Source organism: Eschrichtius robustus, chromosome 5 (genome assembly GCF_028021215.1).
Source record: "Eschrichtius robustus isolate mEscRob2 chromosome 5, mEscRob2.pri, whole genome shotgun sequence".
Classification (NCBI taxonomy): Eukaryota; Metazoa; Chordata; class Mammalia; order Artiodactyla; family Eschrichtiidae; genus Eschrichtius; species Eschrichtius robustus.
The window spans coordinates 62,919,659-62,940,246 of record NC_090828.1 but is presented as its reverse complement, the minus strand read 5'-3'; the positions used below and the strand labels follow the sequence as shown (position 1 = coordinate 62,940,246).

At 36.9% G+C, this 20,588-nt stretch overlaps 1 protein-coding gene across 1 annotated transcript in view; it reads left to right on the top strand.

The window, feature by feature from the left end:
- UBR3 (ubiquitin protein ligase E3 component n-recognin 3) overlaps positions 1–20,588 on the top strand; it is a 229,904-nt gene that overhangs the window by 102,352 nt on the left and 106,964 nt on the right. The window contains exons 14-20 of the mRNA XM_068544929.1: positions 274–402; positions 1,169–1,221; positions 1,324–1,457; positions 1,783–1,867; positions 3,213–3,355; positions 6,255–6,351; positions 19,992–20,133. Of these exons, the coding sequence (XP_068401030.1) occupies positions 274–402; positions 1,169–1,221; positions 1,324–1,457; positions 1,783–1,867; positions 3,213–3,355; positions 6,255–6,351; positions 19,992–20,133 (783 nt within the window). The remainder of the gene's footprint in view (positions 1–273; positions 403–1,168; positions 1,222–1,323; positions 1,458–1,782; positions 1,868–3,212; positions 3,356–6,254; positions 6,352–19,991; positions 20,134–20,588) is intronic.

Sequence of the window (20,588 nt, the reverse complement as noted above, 5' to 3'; positions counted from 1 at the left end):
GTGAGTATTGTTATAAATGTATCCAGGAGTCATCATGGAAAACTGACTCATGTATAAACTCCAGAAGAAGGGACTGTATAAAATATAATGAGCATCATAAAATTTAAAATTATATATTTGAATTGAATATCTTAAACATTGGACAGAATGTCAGGCTTATGCTGTGATTAAGTTATGAAATATTTTGAAATGATTGTTTATTGTAACATGATTTTATAAAGGTTGACTTTAGATGACTTCTTTGTCCAATTTACTTAATTTTTGTTTTACTAGGCAAGTCTTGCCGAAATCCATAGCAATATGTGGGTAAGAAATGGTCTGCAAATCAAAGGACAAGCCATGACCTATGTCCAGTCTCATTTCTGTAATTCCATGATTGATCCTGACATTTACCTATTACAGGTAAGCCAACTTGATGATGCAGATGTTGTACTTTAGAAGTATCTCATTTGTACCTGTGGGATTTTAATTTATAGAGGTGACTAAATGATGACATGGAGAGGTCAATGCTATTGAAAGAAGAATTTTATTACTTATAATTTCCAAAGGAGGGAGGCATGCCACACTACGCAGGACCAGAGGGGAAGCGTTAGATTTTGGTCAGGAGGCAGAAGGAGGAGTGAGGGGAAATCCTAGACCAGAAGCTTTATTGGGGTTTCCATAGGAACGGCAAGGCAGGGCAGGGGAAGTAGTTTAGGATTGGCTAGTTTGAATAATCTTGGTGGGTTCTGGGGCATAAAGGCTATCTGGTACCTGCCCTGGGCAGGGGGCCAGGGGGAATATTGGCTTGGTATGTGAGTTAAATAAAGGACATGAGTGACTTGCATATGAGAGACTTGCTCCCAGGTAAGCTGTTTATTGTCTTTTGGAATTAGCTAGCCTTTAGAAGGGTAGTTTCTCTCCTGGTCTGTAGGGCCCCCCCTAGATGCCAGAACATCAGAAGATACAGAAAATAAAAAACATGATTAACACAAGAAGTAAAACTGGGGAAATCCCTGGCGGTCCAGTGGTTAAGACTTGGTGCTTTCCCTGCTGTGGCCCGGGTTCAATCCCTGGTTGGGGGACTAAGATCCTGCAAGCCACGTGGCGTGGCTGGAAAAAGAATAAAAGAAGTAAAACTGAATATTGAGAAATAAAGATTGTGGGTTTTATTTTTTGTCTTTTAAAGGTTTGTGCATCTAGACTTGATCCAGATTATTTTATTTCATCTGTCTTTGAAAGGTAAGCATAATTTTATTAAGACAGGTATTAGGAAGTATTTGGAATTTAAACTAATTTTGTTTTAACTTTATAAAAAATCTGTCTCAAATATTTTTTTAATAGATTTAAGGTAGTGGATTTGTTGACAATGGCTTCACAACATCAAAACACAGTACTTGATGCAGAGCATGAGAGATCCATGTTAGAAGGCGCTCTTACATTTCTTGTGATTCTTTTGAGTCTTCGTTTACATTTAGGTAAAAAGCACTAATACAAATACTTGGGTATTAACTATTAACCTCCCTTTCCTCCCCTCTCCTTGTGGTAGTAACTGGCTTATGGAAAAAAAGGAAAGGATGTATTACCGTTGACACTCCTTTTAGAATATCCTTTAAAAAACCCCTTAAGGGAACTGCAAATATCAGGGTAGTTAAACTGCAGTTATATTGGGGCATTGTATTCTTTGCTCTTTAATTTTGGAAGCATCTCATTTTTGGTATTTATGCTTAATAAATTGTGTGGTAAGTTGTTTCTTTATAATATATAGATATTCAGATTTATTAATTCTATTTTTAATTTTAGGAATGTCTGATGATGAGATTCTCAGAGCAGAGATGGTAGCCCAGCTGTGTATGAATGACAGAACACATAGTTCATTGCTGGACCTCATATCCTTTTAAAAGTTTAATTTTCTGTTAGTTGCAGGATCTAAGTTATAAGTAATATTTATAGATTAGAGATATATCACTTTTTGATTAAAACGTTTTTTTTTGAAGTTGAAAAATAATATGGAGAAAAACTCCAATTGTTTGTTCAATTCTGTGTTCAAGACCACTGGTAGATTTTTTTTGTCTCTGTCGTCTCTCAGGGTACTCTTGTTAGACCTTGGTTAGGCATCAGGACTGGTGGCTCTGGGCACCCCAGGATCTGACCTTTAAGGACAACAATAGTGAAAGGGAGCTGGACACTTGGTGAAAGGCAGCTAGGTCTACTTTATCTCTATAGCCAGGCTGGAATTCATGGTTAAAATTTAGAGGTATAACTATTATTACCAGAGCTTTAAACATTCTGAGGATTTTTTTCTTAGAATTCAGTTTTAAACCAAGAGGTTTTTAAGGGCAAAGACTGTTGTCTACAAACTTTAAAAACTTATGGTTCTCTGTATAGGACTGAGCATACAATGGACACTTTATTATTTTTTAATTTATTGTTTATAAAATTTTAGACAAAGATCATCATGTTGTGATAAAATTTATTTTGTGAATTTTGGACTAAATTTAATTTGTACATTATGATTATGTTTGAAATAATTGGCTAAATTTTGTGAAATAGCTCCTATTAGAAATGCCTATTTGATAACCTTGAAGATTTTCTTAAGCAGCCAACAATTTGATACTGTTTGATGATGTCATTCAGCCATTATATACTGTGTATTAGTGCTGTAAAAGAGCAAAAGCATTCTCTGTAACTTTGAATTTAGAAGAATTATATAGCTTTAATGTGAAACCAAGAGGAAAGAATCTTTGTGGTTTTCTTCTTTTAAAAAAATTTGCTTAGTATCTTTTTCCTTCTTATTTTGAGGATGACATTTTGTGTTTTTGGAAAAATAATCTTTGCTCATAAAAATCTGGGCTGATTTTTAGTATACTGTGTTTGATTTTCTAAGGGAAAGTACAAGTTTATTTGCAAAAGGATGAAAATGGAGATTAATTTTAAAAGTTTTTTTTTAAATTTCCTGAAACTGTATTAATTTGTTTTGGGGGAAATATACTTCAGAACTACTTCAGCATGTAATTTATTAGTAGGCTTCTAGATTAAGCTATCTTAAAAATTCACAGTTAATAAAAAGTTATTATTGAACTGTTGTATTATATAGCCCTCTTGTGGCCGACTTTATGTATTACAGCCAATTACTCTGCATATTTTAGCAAGGGAAGTTAGAAACTAGAATACCTTGGTAAGATTAAATATCTGGCTTTTCGTTATTAATTTTTTTCTTGACACATACATCATATTCCAGAAAATCCAAATCCCAAAAGTGGCATTGTTCCAGGAAGTTATAGCTTTGAATCAGTTTTATCAGCTGTAGCTGATTTTAAGGCTCCTGTTTTTGAACCTGGAGGTTCTATGCAACAAGGCATGTATACTCCTAAAGGTATGTTTATATACATAAATGTGTTTTTTCAAATATCAGTTTTCTGAAGGTTCGTTGTGTATACTGAAACAAAATGTTTGCCTTTTATTTGTTCAGCTTTGGTTTTTCCCCTCAACTTTCTTATAGATGTATGTTTGTCTTTTATGGTGTACAGTGATACTGGTTCCATTTATTTACAAACCTATGGTTTATATTACAGTAAGACTTCTTAGATGACTCTGAATTATAAAAGGAACTTTATATGAACTCCAGTTTATTTTTGTAAGTGAATGAACTGTAAATGAACCAGAAATTATGAAGCAAAATATATACTTACAGACATTCTGAATGTATTTGCCCTTTAAATTTGATTTTGAAATAGTTCTCACTACCCAAATTTTAACTAGAAACAGTTAAAAATCTATGTGGAATACTGATAACATTCTCATACATTTTGAACCTGTGTAAATACATAAAAACCTTTTCCGTAAGTGGTTGGTTTTCTAAAGTTTTCCCCCTGGATTTGTAGATGACATGCTTGACAAAAGCCAGAAATAGGTGAAATCCTGATTCATGGTCTTTTCTTCTCTTTCACATTTTCATTAATCTAAGTTAAAATTTTGAAGGAAGTAGCAGTTACATGTTTCTTGCCCCCCTCAGCACTCATTGTCTAAGTGAAAAACTGATGCCCACTTTGTAGTTGTAAATAGCATGTACCGTGTTTGGTAAAACACACCAAAATAAACCTTATCACGTGTGATTTTTCAGAGAGTTCACAAAGGTAGCAAGAACAATCCAGAGCCTCTGGTTGGAATGTATTCCATTAAAGGAAAAGCACAATATTTCTTTCTTGTAGAGAACACTTTGTGTCTAAAATTCAGATGAGCTTAGAAGTAGAGTGATGTTCTTGTATAATGCAGCGCTTATTAATAAAGTGTGATGTGAGCATAACCTGTGTCACTCAGTCGCGGTCCTTATTAAAATACAGGTTCCTATGCCTCAACCCCAATCTGCTCTCATCCACATCTCTGGGGATTAATTCTGGAAATCTGCTTTTTTACCAAGCTCTAAAGGATGATTGTCACGCACAATAAAGTTTGAGACACTGAGACAGAGCACTGGACATTTGAAGATTAGAATCAAGAAATTGGGTGTCATATTCAGATGCAGTACTGAGTTGTATTAGCCAGTTGTGTGCTATTGAGAAAGTCAGTGTTTTATCTTTGGATTTGACTTCTTATTTGTAAAATGAGTGAGTTGGAATAGATGAGTGATTTTTAAGCTTTTTTAAAAAGTGTTTAAGATAAGCCTTTAGTTTTGGGGAACTAAGCCTTAAGTGAACTAAGCCTCTGTTATACAAAAGCAATAAAAGCAAACCTACTCTTGTTAAAGTGAGTGTGGTTAGTGGACATAGCTTCTCATCTGTTTTACCATCTCCTTGCTCCTAAAGTGGCCCCTGGTAAACCTCTGTTGAAATCCAACTTCTTGGAACACTGAAGCCTCCTGGACCAGTTAGTTAATCACTGAAGTTTTCTTCCATTTCAATGGTTTTATAATTCTGACAAAAACAGATAATAGAATTAATAACAAAGGTTCTATGTCTTTTTGAAGGCCTATCTTAAGGATCTTAAATCATACTTAGGATAATTTAAGATGGCCTGTTACATGAAATAGGGACAGTTGTTAACATTTTTTTTTTAATGCCAGAAAGTTGAAATTATAGTAGATGTGTAGAGAGATGCTTAAGGTTCAAATGTTAAGAAATGTTAAGAATTCTGCTGGAGAGAATGAGAGGGGAGAAAATTTTATCTAGGGAAGAGACACTCTTAAGGCAGTGGTTTCTAAAATTATTCTCAGGCCATGTTTTAGATTTTTTAACACATCCAGATACCATCTCTACTATTATATACTTAGTATGCTGCGTTTTCTTAAATGGATTCACATTTTTAAACTTCTCCTCATCCTAAGCGTGAGTATTAATGAGATCACAGGTTTTATTTGCAATGTGCAATTTTCTAGTACACGTTAATGTAATTATATAGCTATTAACATAAGCTTTGTGCACTTAATACTTAAAATCATCTTGTGTACCACCAATTGTACATATACCACACATGGGATAATGGTTCCTAATTGTGGAGAAGGTAAGGAGATCAATTATCAATTATAGCAAAAGAACAAAATCTTTTATAAACCAAAAAGTGTTTATAAACTAAGCTCTTGAAAATCAATGGCTCATTAATTTTTTAATCTAGCTTTCACATTTTTATCTTCGAATACTTTCAAAAATGTTAATGCATTGTGTTTCTTACTTTCTTGTTGGCACTTTACAAAAAAAAGTGAGCTAAACTTTTATGGTGAGGCATTATCACATTATAAAACTTTTTTTAAAAATAAATTTATTTATTTATTTATTTTTAGCTGTGTTGGGTCTTCGTTTCTGCGCGAGGGCTCTCTCTAGTTGCGGCAAGTGGGGACCACACTCTTCATCGCTGTGCGCAGGCCTCTCACTATCGCGGCCTCTCTTGTTGCGGAGCACAGGCTCCAGACGCGCAGGCTCAGTAGCTGTGGCTCACGGGCCTACTTGCTCCGCGGCATGTGGGATCTTCCCAGAGCAGGGCTCGAACCCGTGTCCCCTGCATTGGCAGGCAGACTCTCAACCACTGCGCCACCAGGGAAGCCCTATAAACCTTTTTGCTCGCTAGTTCTTGCTGAACTTAAGAGAACATTATAATGATGAAATAATGATTTTTGATTTAGAAAAGTGGTCATTGCATCAAGCTTATTAAGGCACATATATAATCAAATTAAACTTTCCCATCTTTTAAATATAAGATATACTTAAATGTAATTAGTCATTAGAGATTGACTTTATTCCTAAGAAGTCAGTGTTTTGTTTCTACTCTCTTTTGAATAATAGCTGAAGTCTGGGATCATGAGTTTGACCCCGTCATGGTCATTCTTCGAACAGTTTACCGTAGAGACGTGCAGTCTGCAATGGACAGATACACAGCATTGTAAGTACGTTATATTAGTCAGTAAAATAATGGATATCTTGTGTTTATAGAGAAAAATTTCAGTTATAACACAAATGATATGCTCTCATTAAAATATACTCAATCTTTAGAGGAGAAAATATTTTAAGATTAAAAAAATAATCTGGCTGAGATTTATGTTCTCAAGATCTTGATCCAAAAACCTGACATTAATATGATAAAAATAAATTTTATAAAACATCACAAATAAACGTAAAAAAATAACAAACTTATTTAGTTGCTCTTTGACCAGCAGAATTCAAAGCTTGGTTTTGTGTTGTTCTACTTTTAAAGCAGTAGAGGAGGCACAAGTTAAGAGAATAAAATTGATGTCAGAGATGATGGTTAGGTACAAAAAGTGTGGTGATATTGCTGTGTTCTTGACAACTGGGAAAACAGCCAAAGTAAAATGAATTTCATTTGTAAATATTTAACAAAGTAGTTAAAATGTTGATAATTGCTGAAAAATTTTGAAGGATATCTTTTTAATGGAGAATTCAGTTTTATATATTATTGTCGTAGACTATTTTTTAATGTATTATTTTCTCCTATTTTAAAACATTAGTTAACCTATTGTTGAACATTATAGGATATCACCTTTTATTTGTGCTCAGTTTATTTGTGCTTAGTTAAACATTTTGAAAACAAGTTTAAAATGATATAAATGTCTTTGATCTTGAGAAAATATTTGTTCATATAACCATCAAAGTGTAAATACAGATATTGGGTGTAATTGAAACTTCTTTTTGCCAAGACTTGGCAGTAATAGATATATGCTGAATTTAAGAACCATCATAGATACCTCTGAAAAAAGTTTATAGTGTAGAAGTTTAGCATATTCTCCCCTCCCCTTACCCCACCCCAAGAAAGACAAAAACGAAAAACAAAATTTAGTTCAGCATCTCTCTTTACCTTTCTCTAAAACCCGTGGGGAAATAGTCTGAGATTCTCCTTTCTCTGCTTTCTTAGCAACCTCTTTTTATGCTTTTTGTGTAGCTTTGTAACTATTTGTTTGCTTTGTAGGGTTTTACTAGACTCTTAGTTACTTGAGGGAAGATATTTTTGTCTCTGTGCCTCTTTTATATCTTCAGAATCTATCTCAGTGCTGGCACATAATAAGCATTCAGAATATATTTGTTGAGTATATAAATTTGAGTAGTTCATGCTGAAAAATGAAAACCATATCTGTAGAGCTATTTTTATTAAATTTTCCTCTTTCCTATTTTGCTGTCTATTTTTTCTCATAATCTCATTCTCCTCATTTGGCTTTTGAGTTCCTGTACAATGTCTCTATAGTTTCTTAGAAATATGTCTGAATTGCTGTAATGTTTCTTGGCAGTTTAAAAATCTTTGTTTAAAGAAATGTGTATTTAAATAAAAGAATAGTAGCAGATAACAAATACACTTTAACTTCAGATTAAAATCATTTTCTTATAAATTAATTTCTGAAATTTTATGTGCAATATGATATTAATCCAACAATATTTTGTATATTTAAGATAAATATATCCGTGAAGAATGTGTTTGTTTCCATGTAAAACTTAAATTTTTTTGAAATTTATTTTGTATATGAAATATAACATGTCTTTATGTGATATCACTTATATGACTGTATAATTGACCATTTCAGTTCTTATTATAACACAACTGGGAAATAACCCTAAAGTGTAGGGCTTATTGGCTGTTGGTCATTTTCATTTTCTTTTAGTTTTAAGGAACAAAAGTGGCAAAACTGATTTACTTAGTGTGATTCTTTTTTATTTCAAGAAGGTAATAGAAAGGCATTTTGAAAAATTATAGAGAAAAATAATTAGGTAAATTAAAGCTATTGTGTCTTTATTTTTAGCATTTAAAAAAATCTTTATTTATTTATTTATTTATTTTTTAACATCTTTATTGGAGTATAATTGCTTTACAATGGTGTGTTTCTGCTTTATAACAAAATGAATCAGCTATACATATACATATATCCCCATATCCCCTCCCTCTTGCATCTCCCTCCCACCCTCCCTATCCCACCCCTCTAGGTGGACACAAAGCACCAAGCTGATCTCCCTGTGCTATGCGGCTGCTTCCCACTAGCTATCTATTTTACATTTGGTAGTGTATATATGTCGATGCCACTTTCTCACTTTGTCCCAGCTTACCCTTCCCCCTCCCTGTGTCCTCAAGTCCATTCTCTACGTCTGCGTCTTTATTCCTGTCCTCCCCCTAGGTTCTTCAGAACCATTTTGTTTTTTTGTTTTGTTTTTTAGATTCCATATATATGTGTTAGCAAACGGTATTTGTTTTTCTCTTTCTGACTTACTTCACTCTGTATGATAGTGTCTAGGTCCATCCACTTCAGTACAAATAACTCAATTTCGTTTCTTTTTATGGCTGAGTAATATTCCATTGTATATATGTGCCACATCTTCTTTACCCATTCATCTGTCAATGGACACTTAGGTTGCTTCCGTGTCCTGGCTATTGTAAATAGAGCTGCAGTGAACATTGTGGTACATGACTCTTTGAATTATGGTTTTCTCAGGGTATATGCCCAGTAGTGGGATTGCTGGGTCGTATGGTAGTTCTAGTTTTAGTTTTTTAAGGACCCTCCATACTGTTTTCCATAGTGGCTGTATCAATTTACATTCCCACCAACAGTGCAAGAGGGTTCCCTTTTCTCCACACCCTCTCCAGCATTTATTGTTTGTAGATTTATTGATGATGGCCATTCTGACTGGTGTGAGGTGATACCTCATTGTAGTTTTGATTTGCATTTCTTTAATGATTAGTGATGTTGAGCATCCTTTCATGTGTTTGTTGACAATCTGTATATCTTCTTTGGGGAAATGTCTATTTAGGCCTTCTGCCCATTTTTGGATTGGGTTGTTTGTTTTTTCGGTATTGAGCTGCATGAACTGCTTGTAAATTTTAGAGATTAATCCTTTGTCAGTTGCTTGGTTTGCAAATATTTTCTCACATTCTGAGGGTTGTCTTTTCATCTTGTTTATGGTTTCCTTTTGCTGTACAAAAGCTTTTAAGTTTCATTAGGTCCCATTTGTTTATTTTTGTTTTTATTTCCATTGCTCTAGGAGGAGGGTCAAGAAGGAGCTTGCTGTGATTTATGTCACAGAGTGTTCTGTCTATGTTTTCCTGTAAGAGTTTTATAGTCTCTGGCCTTACATTTAGGTCTTTAATCCATTTTGAGTTTATTTTTGTGTATTGTGTTAGGGAGTGTTCTAATTTCATTCTTTTACATGTAGCTGTCCAGTTTTCCCAGCACCACTTATTGAAGAGGCTGTCTTTTCTCCATCATACATTCTTGCCTCCTTTATCAAAAATAAGGTGACCATATGTGCATGGGTTTATCTCTGGTCTTTGTATCCTGTTCCATTGATCTATATTTCTTTTTTTGTGCCAGTAGCATACTGTCTTGATTACTGCAGCTTTGTACTATAGTCTGAAGTCTGGCAGCCTGATTCCCCCAGCTCTGTTTTTCTTTCTCAAGATTGCTTTGGCTATTCGGGGTCTTTTGTGTTTCCATACAAATTGTGAAATTTTTTGTTCTAGTTCTGGGAAAAATGCCATTGGCAGTTTGATAGGGATTGCACTGAATCTGTAGATTGGGTAGTAGAGTCATTTTCACAATGTTGATTCTTCCAATCCAAGAATATGGTATATCTCTCCATCTGTTTGTATCATCTTTAATTTCTTTCCTCAGTGTGTTATAGTTTTCTGCATACAGTTCTTTTTTCTCCTTAGGTAGGTTTATTCCTAGGTATTTTATTCTTTTTGTTGCTGTGGTAAATGGGAGTGTTTCCTTAATTTCTCTTTCAGATTTGTCATCAATAGTGTATAGAAATGCAAGAGATTTCTGTGCATGAATTTTGTATCCTGCTACTTTACCAAATTCATTGATTAGCTCTAGTAGTTTTCTGGTAGCCTCTTTAGGATTCTCTATGTATAGTATCATGTCATCTGCAAACAGTGACAGCTTTACTTCTTCTTTTCCGATTTGGATTCCTTTTATTTCTTTTTCTTCTCTGATTGCTGTGGCTAAAACTTCCAAAACTATGTTGAATACTAGTGGTGAGAGTGGACATCCTTGTCTTGTTCCTGATCTTAGTGGAAATGGTTTCAGTTTTTCATCATTGAGGATGATGTTTGCTGTGGGTTTGTCATATATGGCCTTTATTACGTTGAGGTAAGGTACCTCTCTGCCTGCTTTCTGGAGGGTCTTTATCATAAATGGGTGTTGAATTTTGTCAAAAGCTTTTTCTGCATCTATTGAGATGATCATATGGTTTTTCTCCTTCAGTTTGTTAATATGGTGTATCACATTGATTGATTTACGTATGCTGAAGAATCCTTGCATTCCTGGGATAAACCCCACTTGATCATGGTGTATGATCCTTTTAACGTGCTGTTGGATTCTGTTTGCTAGTATTTTGTTGAGGATTTTTGCATCTATGTTCATCAGTGATATTGGCCTGTAGTTTTCTTTTTTTGTGACATCTTTGTCTGGTTTTGGTATCAGGGTGATGGTGGCCTTGTAGAATGAGTTTGGGAGTGTTCCTCCCTCTGCTGTATTTTGGAAGAGTTTGAGAAGGATAGGTGTTAGTTCTTCTCTAAATGTGTGTTAGAATTCGCCTGTGAAGCCATCTGGTCCTGGGCTTTTGTTTGTTGGAAGATTTGTAATCACAGTTTCAATTTCAGTGCTTGTGACTGGTCTGTTCATATTTTCTATTTCTTCCTGGTTCAGTCTCGGAAGGTTGTGCTTTTCTAAGAATTTGTCCATTTCTTCCAGGTTGTCCATTTTATTGGCATATAGTTGCTTGTAGTAATGTCTCATGACCCTTTGTATTTCTGCAGTGTCAGTTGTTACTTCTCCTTTTTCATTTCTAATTCTATTGAATTGAGTCTTCTCCCTTTTTTTCTTGATGAGTCTGGCTAATGGTTTATCAATTTTGTTTCTCTTCTCAAGGAACCAGCTTTTAGTTTTATTGGTCTTTGCTATTGTTTCCTTTATTTGTTTTTCATTGATTTCTGATCTGATCTTTATGATTTCTTTCCTTCTGCTAACTTTGGATTTTTTTTGTTCTTCTTTCTCTAATTGCTTTAGATGTAAGGTTAGGTTGTTTATTTGAGATGTTTCTTGTTTCTTGAGGTAGGATTGTATTGCTATAAACTTCCCTCTTAGAACTGCTTTTGCTCCATCCCATTGGTTTTGGGTCGTCATGTTTTCAATGTCATTTGTTTCTAGGTATTTTTTGATTTCCTCTTTGATTTCTTCAGTGATCTCTTGGTTATTTAGTAGTGTATTGTTTAGTGTCCATGTGTTTGTATTTTTTACATGTTCTTTCCTGTAATTGATATCTAGTCTCTTAGTGTTGTGTTTGGATAAGATACTTGATACGATTTCAGTTTTCTTAAATTTACCAAGGCTTGATTTATGACCCAAGATATGGTCTATCCTGGAGAATGTTCCATGAGCACTTGAGAAGAAAGTGTATTGTGTTGTTTTTGGATGGAGTGTCCTATAAATATCAATTAAGTCCATCTTGTTTAAAATATCATTTAAAGCTTATGTTTCCTTATTTATTTTCATTTTGGATGATCTGTCCATTGGTAAAAGTGGGGTGTTAAAGTCCCCTATTTTTGTGTTACTGTCGATTTCCCCTTTTATGGCTGTTAGCATTTGCCTTATGTATTGAGGTGCTCCTATGTTGGGTGCATAAGTATTTACAATTGTTACATCTTCTTCTTGGATTGATCCCTTGATCGTTATGTAGAGTCCTTCTTTGTCTCTTGTAATAGTCTTTATTTTAAAGTCTATTTTGTCTGATATGAGAATTGCTACTCCAGCTTTCTTTTGATTTCCATTTGCATGGAATATCTTCTTCCATGCCCTCACTTTCAGTCTGTATGTGTCCCTAGGTGTGAAGTGGGTCTCTTGTAGACAGCATGTATACAGGTCTTGTTTTTGTATCCCTTCAGCCAGTGTGTATCTTTTGGTTGGAGCATTTAATCCATTTACATTTAAGGTAGTTATCGATATTTATGTTCCTATTACCATTTTCTTAATTGTTTTGGTTTTGTTATTGTAGGTCTTTCCCTTCTCTTGTGTTTCCTGCCTAGAGAAGTTCCTTTAGCATTTGTTGTAAAACTGGATTGGTGGTGCTGAATTCTCTTAGCTTTTGCTTGTCTGCAAAGGTTTTAATTTCTCCATCGAATCTGAATGAGATCCTTGCTGGGTAGAGTAGTCTTGGTTGTAGGTTTTTCCCTTTCACCACTTTAAATATGTTCTTCCACTCCCTTCTGGCTTGCAGAATTTCTGCGGAAAGATCAGCTGTTAACCTTATGGGGATTCCCTTGTGTGTTAATTGTTGTTTTTCCCTTGCTGCTTTTAGTATTTTTTCTTTGTATTTAGTTTTTGATAGTTTGATTAATATGTGTCTTGGTGTGTTTCTCCTTGGATTTATCCTGTATGGGACCCTCTGTGCTTCCTGTACTTGATTGACTATTTCCTTTCCCATATTAGGGAAGTTTTCAACTGTAAACTCTTCAAATATTTTCTCAGTCCCTTTCTTTTTCTCTTCTACTTCTGCGAACCCTGTAATTCGAATGTTGGTGCATTTATTGTTGTCCCAGAGGTCTCTGAGACTGTCCTCAATACTTTTCATTCTTTTTTCTTTATTCTGCTCTGCAGTAGTTGTTTCCACTATTTTATCTTCCAGGTCACTTATCCATTCCTCTGCCTCAGTTATTCTGCTATTGATTCCTTCTAGAGAATTTCAAATTTCATTTATTGTGTTGTTCATCATTGTTTGTTTGCTCTTTAGTTCTTCTAGGTCCTTGTTAAAAGTTTCTTGTATTTTCTCCATTCTATTTCCAAGATTTTGGATCATCTTTACTATCATTGCTCTGAATTCTTTTTCAGGTAGACTGCCTATATCCTCTTCATTCGTTTGGTCTGGTAGGTTTTTCCGTTGCTCCTTCATCTGCTGTGTGTTTCTCTGTCTTCTTATTTTGCTTAACTTACTGTGTTTGGGTCTCCTTTTTGCAGGCCGCAGGTTCGTAGTTCCCATTGTTTTTAGTGGCTGTCCGCAGTGGCTAAGGTTGGTTCAGTGGGTTGTGTAGGCTTCCTGGTGGAGGGGACTGGTGCCTGTGTTCTGGTGGATGAGGCTGGATCTTGTCTTTCTGGTGGGCAGGACCGCATCTGGTGGTGTGTTTTGGGGTGTCTGTGGCCTTATTATGATTTTAGGCAACCTCTCTGCTGATGGGTGGGGTTGTGTTTCTGTCTTGCTAGTTGTTTGGCATAGGGTGTCCAGCACTATAGCTTGCTGGTCGTTAAGTGGAGCTGGGTCTTAGCATTGAGATGGAGATATCTGGGAGAGCTTTCTCCATTTGAATTTACGTGGAGCCGGGAGGTCTCTGGTGGTCCAGTGTCCTGAACTGGGCTATCTCACCTCAGAGGCTCAGGCCTGACACCTGGCCAGAGCACCAAGACCCTGTCAGCCACATGGCTCAAAAGAAAAGGGAGAAAAAAAAGAGAGAAAGAAAATTAAAAAAGAATAAAGTTATTAAAATAAAAAATAAAAAAACATGATTAAAAATAAAAAAAAGACAAGAGTAATTTAAAAGAAAAAGAAAGAAAGAACAACCAAACCAAAAAACAAATCCACCAATGATAACAAGCGCTAAAAACTATACTAAAAAATAAAAATAAAAACAGAAACAAAAAAAAACGGACAGACAGAACCCTAGGACAAATGGTAAAAGCAAAGCTGTACATACAAAATCACACAAAGAAGCATACACATACACACTCACAAAAAGAGAAAAAGGAAACAATATATGTATCTATATATATAAAAAAAAGAGAGCAACCAAATCAGTAAACAAATCTACCAGTGATAATAAGCCCTAAATACTAAATTAAGATAAACATAAAATCAGAAACAAATTAGCTGCAGAAAGCAAACCCCAAATCTACAGTTGCTCCCAAATTCTACCGCCTCAATTTTGGGATGATTCGTTGTCTATTCAGGTATTCCACAGATGCAGGGTACATCAAGTTGATTGTGGAGATTTAATCTGCTGCTCCCGAGGCTGCTGGGAGAAATTTCCCTTTCTCTTCTTTGCACTGCTCCTGGGGTTCAGCTTTGGATTTGGCCTTGTCTCTGCGTGTAGGTTGCCTGAGGGTGTCTATTCCCCGCCCCGACAGGATGGGGTTGAAGTAGCAGCTGATTAGGGGGATCTGGCTCACTCAGGCCAGGGGGAGGGAGGGGTACGGAATGCAGGGTGAGCCTGCAGTGGCAGAGGCTGGTGTGATGTTACAACAGCCTGAGGTGCACAGTGTGTTCTCCCGGAGAAGTTGTCCCTGGATTTCGGGACCCTGGCAGTGGCAGGCTGCACAGGCTCCCAGGAGGGGAGTTGTGGTTAGTGACCTGTGCTTGCCCTCAGGCTTCTTGGTGGCTACAGCAGCAGCCTTAGCGTTTCATGCCCGTCTCTGGTGTCCACGCCGATAGCCGCGGCTTGCGCCCGTCTCTGGAGCTCATTTAGGCGGTGCTCTGAATCCCCTCTCCTCATGCACCCTGAAACAATGGTCTCTTGCCTCTTAGGCAGGTCCAGACTTTTTCCCGGACTCCCTCCCGGCCAGCTGTGGTGCACTAGCCCCTTTCAGGCTGTGTTCACGCAGCCAACCCCAGTCCTCTCCCTGGGATCTGACCTCCGAAGCAGGAGCCTCAACTCCCAGCCCCCAGCCCGTCCCGGCTGGTGAGCAGACCAGCCTCTCAGGCTGGTGAGTGCTGGTTGGCACCTATCTCTGTGCGGGAATCTTTCCGCTTTGCCCTCTGTACCTCTGTTACTGCACTCTCCTCCATGGCTCTGAAGCTTCCCCCCTGCCAGTCCCCGTCTCCACCAGTGAAGGGGCTTCCTAGTGTGTGGAAACTTTTCCTCCTTCACAGCTCCCTCCCCTAGATGCAGGTCCCGTCCCTATTCTTTTGTCTCTGTTTTTTCTTTTCTCTTTTTCCCTACCCAGGTATGTGGGGAGTTTCTTGCCTTTGGGGAAGTCTGAGGTCTTCTGCCAGCATTCAGTAGGTGTTCTGTAGGAGTTGTTCCACATGTAGATGTATTTCTGATGTGTTTGTGGGGAGGAAGGTGATCTCCATGTCTTACTCCTCCGCCATCTTGAAGGCCCCTCTCTATTTATTTATTTATTTATTTATTTAGGCTGTGCTGGGTCTTTGTTGCTGCGTGTGGGTTTTTTCTTGTTGTGGTGAGCGGGGGCTACTCTTCGTTGCAGTGCACAGGCTTCTCATTGCGGTGGCTTCTCTTTTTGCGGAGCACACACTCTAGGTTCGCGGGCTTCAGTAGTTGTGTCACACGGCCTCAGTAGTTGTGGCTCATGGGCTCTAGAGCATAGGCTCAGTAGTTGTGGCACATGGGCTTAGTTTCTCCATAGCATGTGGGATCTTCCTGGACTAGGGCTCAAACCCATGTCCCCTGCTTTGGCAGGCGGATTCTTAACCACTTCGCCACCAGGGAAGTCCCGCTATTGTGTCTTTAGAATCTACCTTGATGCAGGGCACTTTGTAGATAATCAGTAATTGCTAAATGAATGAAAAGTAATTTTCTTAAAATTTTTTTGTGCTGAGAGTTTAAGTGAAAATAAGCCATTTTCTTTGTGTGATGTTTAGACCTTTAGAATTTTAGGATCTTCTTGCTGGAAAAGCCCTTCAAGATCTTCTCTCCAGCTTCTGTAGAAATGTCTTGGGAGCCATCACTGGAAGAGGGGGTTGGGCAACAGCAACAGAAGGCCTAAGAGAGTGGAGGTGGCTCATCCCGTTTTCCTCACTCCCTTCCAAATACCCCTTAATGGGCAATTCAGCTTTTAAAATGAGAAAAACAAAAACAAAAAACAACAAGAGCAAAAACAAACCAACAGTTGGAAAACCATCCATTCAATTCAGTGTTATATTTTACATATGAGGACATTGTGGTCCAGAGAAGTTCAGTGGAATACGTTTGTTAATGGCAGTGTTGGAACTATTGTCTAGACCATTTCCAAAAGACAAATGTGATTTTTATATAGTGGTTACTTTAAATTCAGCTGGAAAGCAGATTTTTTTGAACTGTAATTTCTGATATTTCTGTTGCTTCCCATCTCCCATCTTGAAGGTTAATGGCTGCTGGCCCATGTTTTAAAGTATGATGTATGAGTTTATATATGTCATTTTTGTCTCAAGCTAGTCAATAATTAAGTGTTGGTTTGAGTCACTTAACATTTTTTTTTGCTGTCATGTAGCTTTTCATTTGCATTATTTCATTAATGATTTTGAAAAGAGCAGTCAGAATGATGTATTACCTGCTGCCTTGAACAAATATATAACCTTTATTTCAGAACACTTTATTAATCTAGGTGCTGCGTATTTAGGGGCCTAGTACTTAAAGCAAACAAACAAATAAAATAAAAACTAAAAATTGCTTTTCTATGCCAAATGAAATAGAATAATTGAAACATTTAATCATAGGTTATTGGGATTGCTTTGAAAATTATGCTTATATGTAGCCACTATAGTATTATATAGAAACCAGTTTTTTTTTTAAAGCAAACTTAATGGCATCCTCTTCTTGAATCATAGATGCAATTCATTTCTCTGGTATGTAGATGGTAATTTTTTTTTTTTTTTTGAATAGAGAAAGGTTTATTGCAGGGCTAAGCAAGGAGAACAGGTGGCTTGTGCTGTAAAAAACCCCAAATTCCCCCATGGTTTTCAGGGAGAAGTTTTTATAGGCAAAATTTGAGGTGAGGGCTGTAGGGTGTGTGACTTTCTTCTGGTTGGTTGGTGGTGAGGTAACAGGGTGGTGCCCCAGGAATCTTATGCTCAGCCTGAAGTCACCATCCTCCACCTGGGTGGGGGGCCCCAGTTCCTGGGTGTATGGCTATTGTCTCCATTCCCTTCACATCCCAGGGACCCTTCTTTTGCTCCATAAAGGTGACCAGGTCTGGCTTAGAGACAAGACCCAAGGAGACCAGGTTTTTATAGTTCTCTAACATCACATCCCTGTACAATTCCCATTGAGTGCTGTCCAGAAATTCCCACTCATCCTGAGAAAATTCTGTGACTACATCCTGGAATGTCAATAGTCCCTGAGAAGCTGCCATTTCCTCCTCTTCTTCCTCTTGTCTGGGTCATTTTCTCATCGATGTTACGTTGAGGAATCACATCAGCATCTTGAGAATATGCCTTTGCTCCTAACATACCCACAGGCAGAAGGATCTTGAAATGCTGAAAAGGCCAACTTTTCCTGTCCTTGTCTCAGCAAATATTCAGGAAAAATCATCTCCTATATGGAGACCAAACTATGAATTCATTCTTTCCTGTTTCTAGGTGTTCTCACCTCATATAGATGTCAGGAAATTCTGCTAACACGGGGTATGTGGGCTGTACTGACTTTCCCCTTCCAGACCCATGTAACAGGAAACCATGTTGCCTCTCCTTGTAATTTATTATTTTTAAGATTTTTTTTCCCCCTCCCTACATGATATTTGTTTCCTCCAAGTTGAGTTTTCTACTGTTCAGTCTCTAGCTTTTATGTTAGCTGCATTCTTTGGATGTCTGATAATTCTGGCTGCTTGTGGTGAAGAGCTCTCAGTGCCTTGGTGGATCTTTGTAGATTCTGAGCTTTAACGTAGTGTGATTTGGGTAGGCAGGTTTGTTGAGAAGCCCTTATGTTAGTCTCTTTAGAACTTCCTTTTTGGTTTTGTCAGATTCCTCAGAGAAGTATTTTCAAATATTGCCCAGAAGGTAATGGTCTGGCTGCCATTATTTTGTGAACTGAATGGAGTCAGAGCCTAAGTGCTCTGAGTCAAAATGCATATGATGACTTTCTTTTTTTTCTCTGTCATTTTTCTCACTTTCTACTGGCTCACATCAAGCCTGGTAATGGGGTGGAAATATGTAATATACCAGCAGTGAGGCACCTCATGTCATATGGCAATGAACAGGGATGTCCTCCTCTTTTAAGGAAGTGATCCAACAGTTGGGAACAACAATACAGTCTGCCGTAGAGAGTGTTCCAAATGCAAGAATAATGGGACTCAAGCAGTTTGGTCCTGGCCATACCTCCTCCTATTGTTTTAGGTCAATACCATAGCTTAAGAAAACTTCAGAGACAAAGATTTCTAAGAAGGAATTTGCATAAAGAGGGTGAAATCTCAGTGGCTCTCAAAGGACACCTGGACTTTCTAGGCATACGATGATTTTAATCGCCCATCCTCCTACCCTTAACTGTGCTTGCGTTTTACCTTCTCCAGAGATGAATTCTCTAGCCAGAATTCTGTTGGGGTCGGGGAGAAGCAGTTTTCATCCAATCCTCATTTTAGCCTCCTATCTCCCCAACTCCAGTGATTGAAGAACCAGGTGTTTCCAGTTTCTGAGCCTTTTGAGGATTCTGCAGTGTAATTGGGGTTGATTCTCAGCTGTCCCCATTGCCTTCCTGTGATTTGGCTTTCTTAGGTTTACTAGAGTCAACATGTACCCATTTGCTTTCCGATTGACAAAATTTTGCATTTTTTTTTTTTTTTCGGATTTTCTTCATCCTGGTGCTTTTCATCCTTTAAGAAATACCATTACTATATTTTTATTGGAGTTTTGAGTGAAAGTAAAATTAAATATTTATGTTCATTCTGTCATTTTAACTTCAAGTGCTGAATGTATAACTAACTCACTTGCATTCTCTGGATTACTGGGTGAGGTTGAGCCTTTAAAAAAAACTTATTAATTTCCCTTCATGATTCTTGGTATGAGATTGGTGTATGGATTATTCTTCGATGATTTTTCTGTTAGATTGTCTAAAGTTTATCAGTTCTAAAGTTTTACTTTTATATTTGGATTTTTAATCCACCTGCAGTTGAATTTTATATAGAGAGTGAAGTAGTGATTTATGTATTTTTTTTCCCCTACAGAAAACCAGCTCCAGGACTATTTATTGAACAATCCATCCTTTTCTCACTGATTTGTAATGCTAATTCTGTCATATACAATTGATCCTCATTATTTGCAAATTCTATTTTGCAAATTTGGCTACTTGGTAAAATTTATGTTTATGCCCGAAATCAGTACTCGGAGCAATTTCTTGGTTAGTCACAGATCTCGGTGGATATGCAGAGGGCACCTAGGTTAAAGTGGAACAAAGCAAAACTCTACCCTCTTGTTCCAGCTCATACTGTAAACATGTGTCCTTTTCATGGTCAATTTAGTGCTATGTTTTTGCATTTTTGTCCTTTGGTGATTTCGCTGTTTAAAATGGTCCCCAAGTGTAGTGCCAAAGTGCTGTTTAGTGTTCTGGAGGGCAAGAAGGCTTTGATGTGCCTTACAGAGAAAATTTGTAGTCAGATAAGCTTTGTTCAGGCTGTTATAGTGCTGTTGGCTGTGAGTTCAATGGTAATGAATCACTAATATGATACATCCAGAAAAAGGTAGAGGAAGTTATGATCTGTACCTAAGGCTATTCCAAAAAGTGCTGAGGTAACATATATATAGTGTGTGATGAAGCTATGGAATCACCATTTAAATTACATTTTAATCTTGAGTCTATCATCTAATTTTAGTTTTGTTTTATTTTTACAGTTTAAAACAGAGTGGAAAATTCCCTGGAAATCCCTGGCCTCCCTATAAGAAAAGGACGCCACTCCATCCCAGCTATAAAGGTCTCATGAGACTTTTGCACTGTAAAACTTTACACATTGTGCTATTCACTCTGCTTTACAAGGTACAGTAGTAATTTGAATAGAAAGACTCAGATTAGAATTTATTACCATAATTTTTAAATAAAAGTGCTAAAGGATAATATTTACATAAAAATACTGTTTATAAAGCAAAGTGTATTTATATGTTTAAGATGTGTGAGGATATTTCATAATCACATATATGAATTGTATTCTTTATGTAATTTCAAATCTAAGTTGAAAATAATAGAGCTATACCATTTTTGGGGGGAAACTATTCATCTTATCAGTTTCAGATAGGAATATTTTTTTATGGTTTCTGTGCCACAAGAAGTGAAATATTATGTGAGTACAGGAAGAATGAAATGAACAGTAGGGACCAAACAACCACCAGAATCCACTAAAATGACAAAACTAACATGGCAGCCATAGGAGCCAGTGACCCTGTGTTTAGGCTTGTTCTCTTGGCTTTCTTCTTCTGATCAGGAATGTGACATGG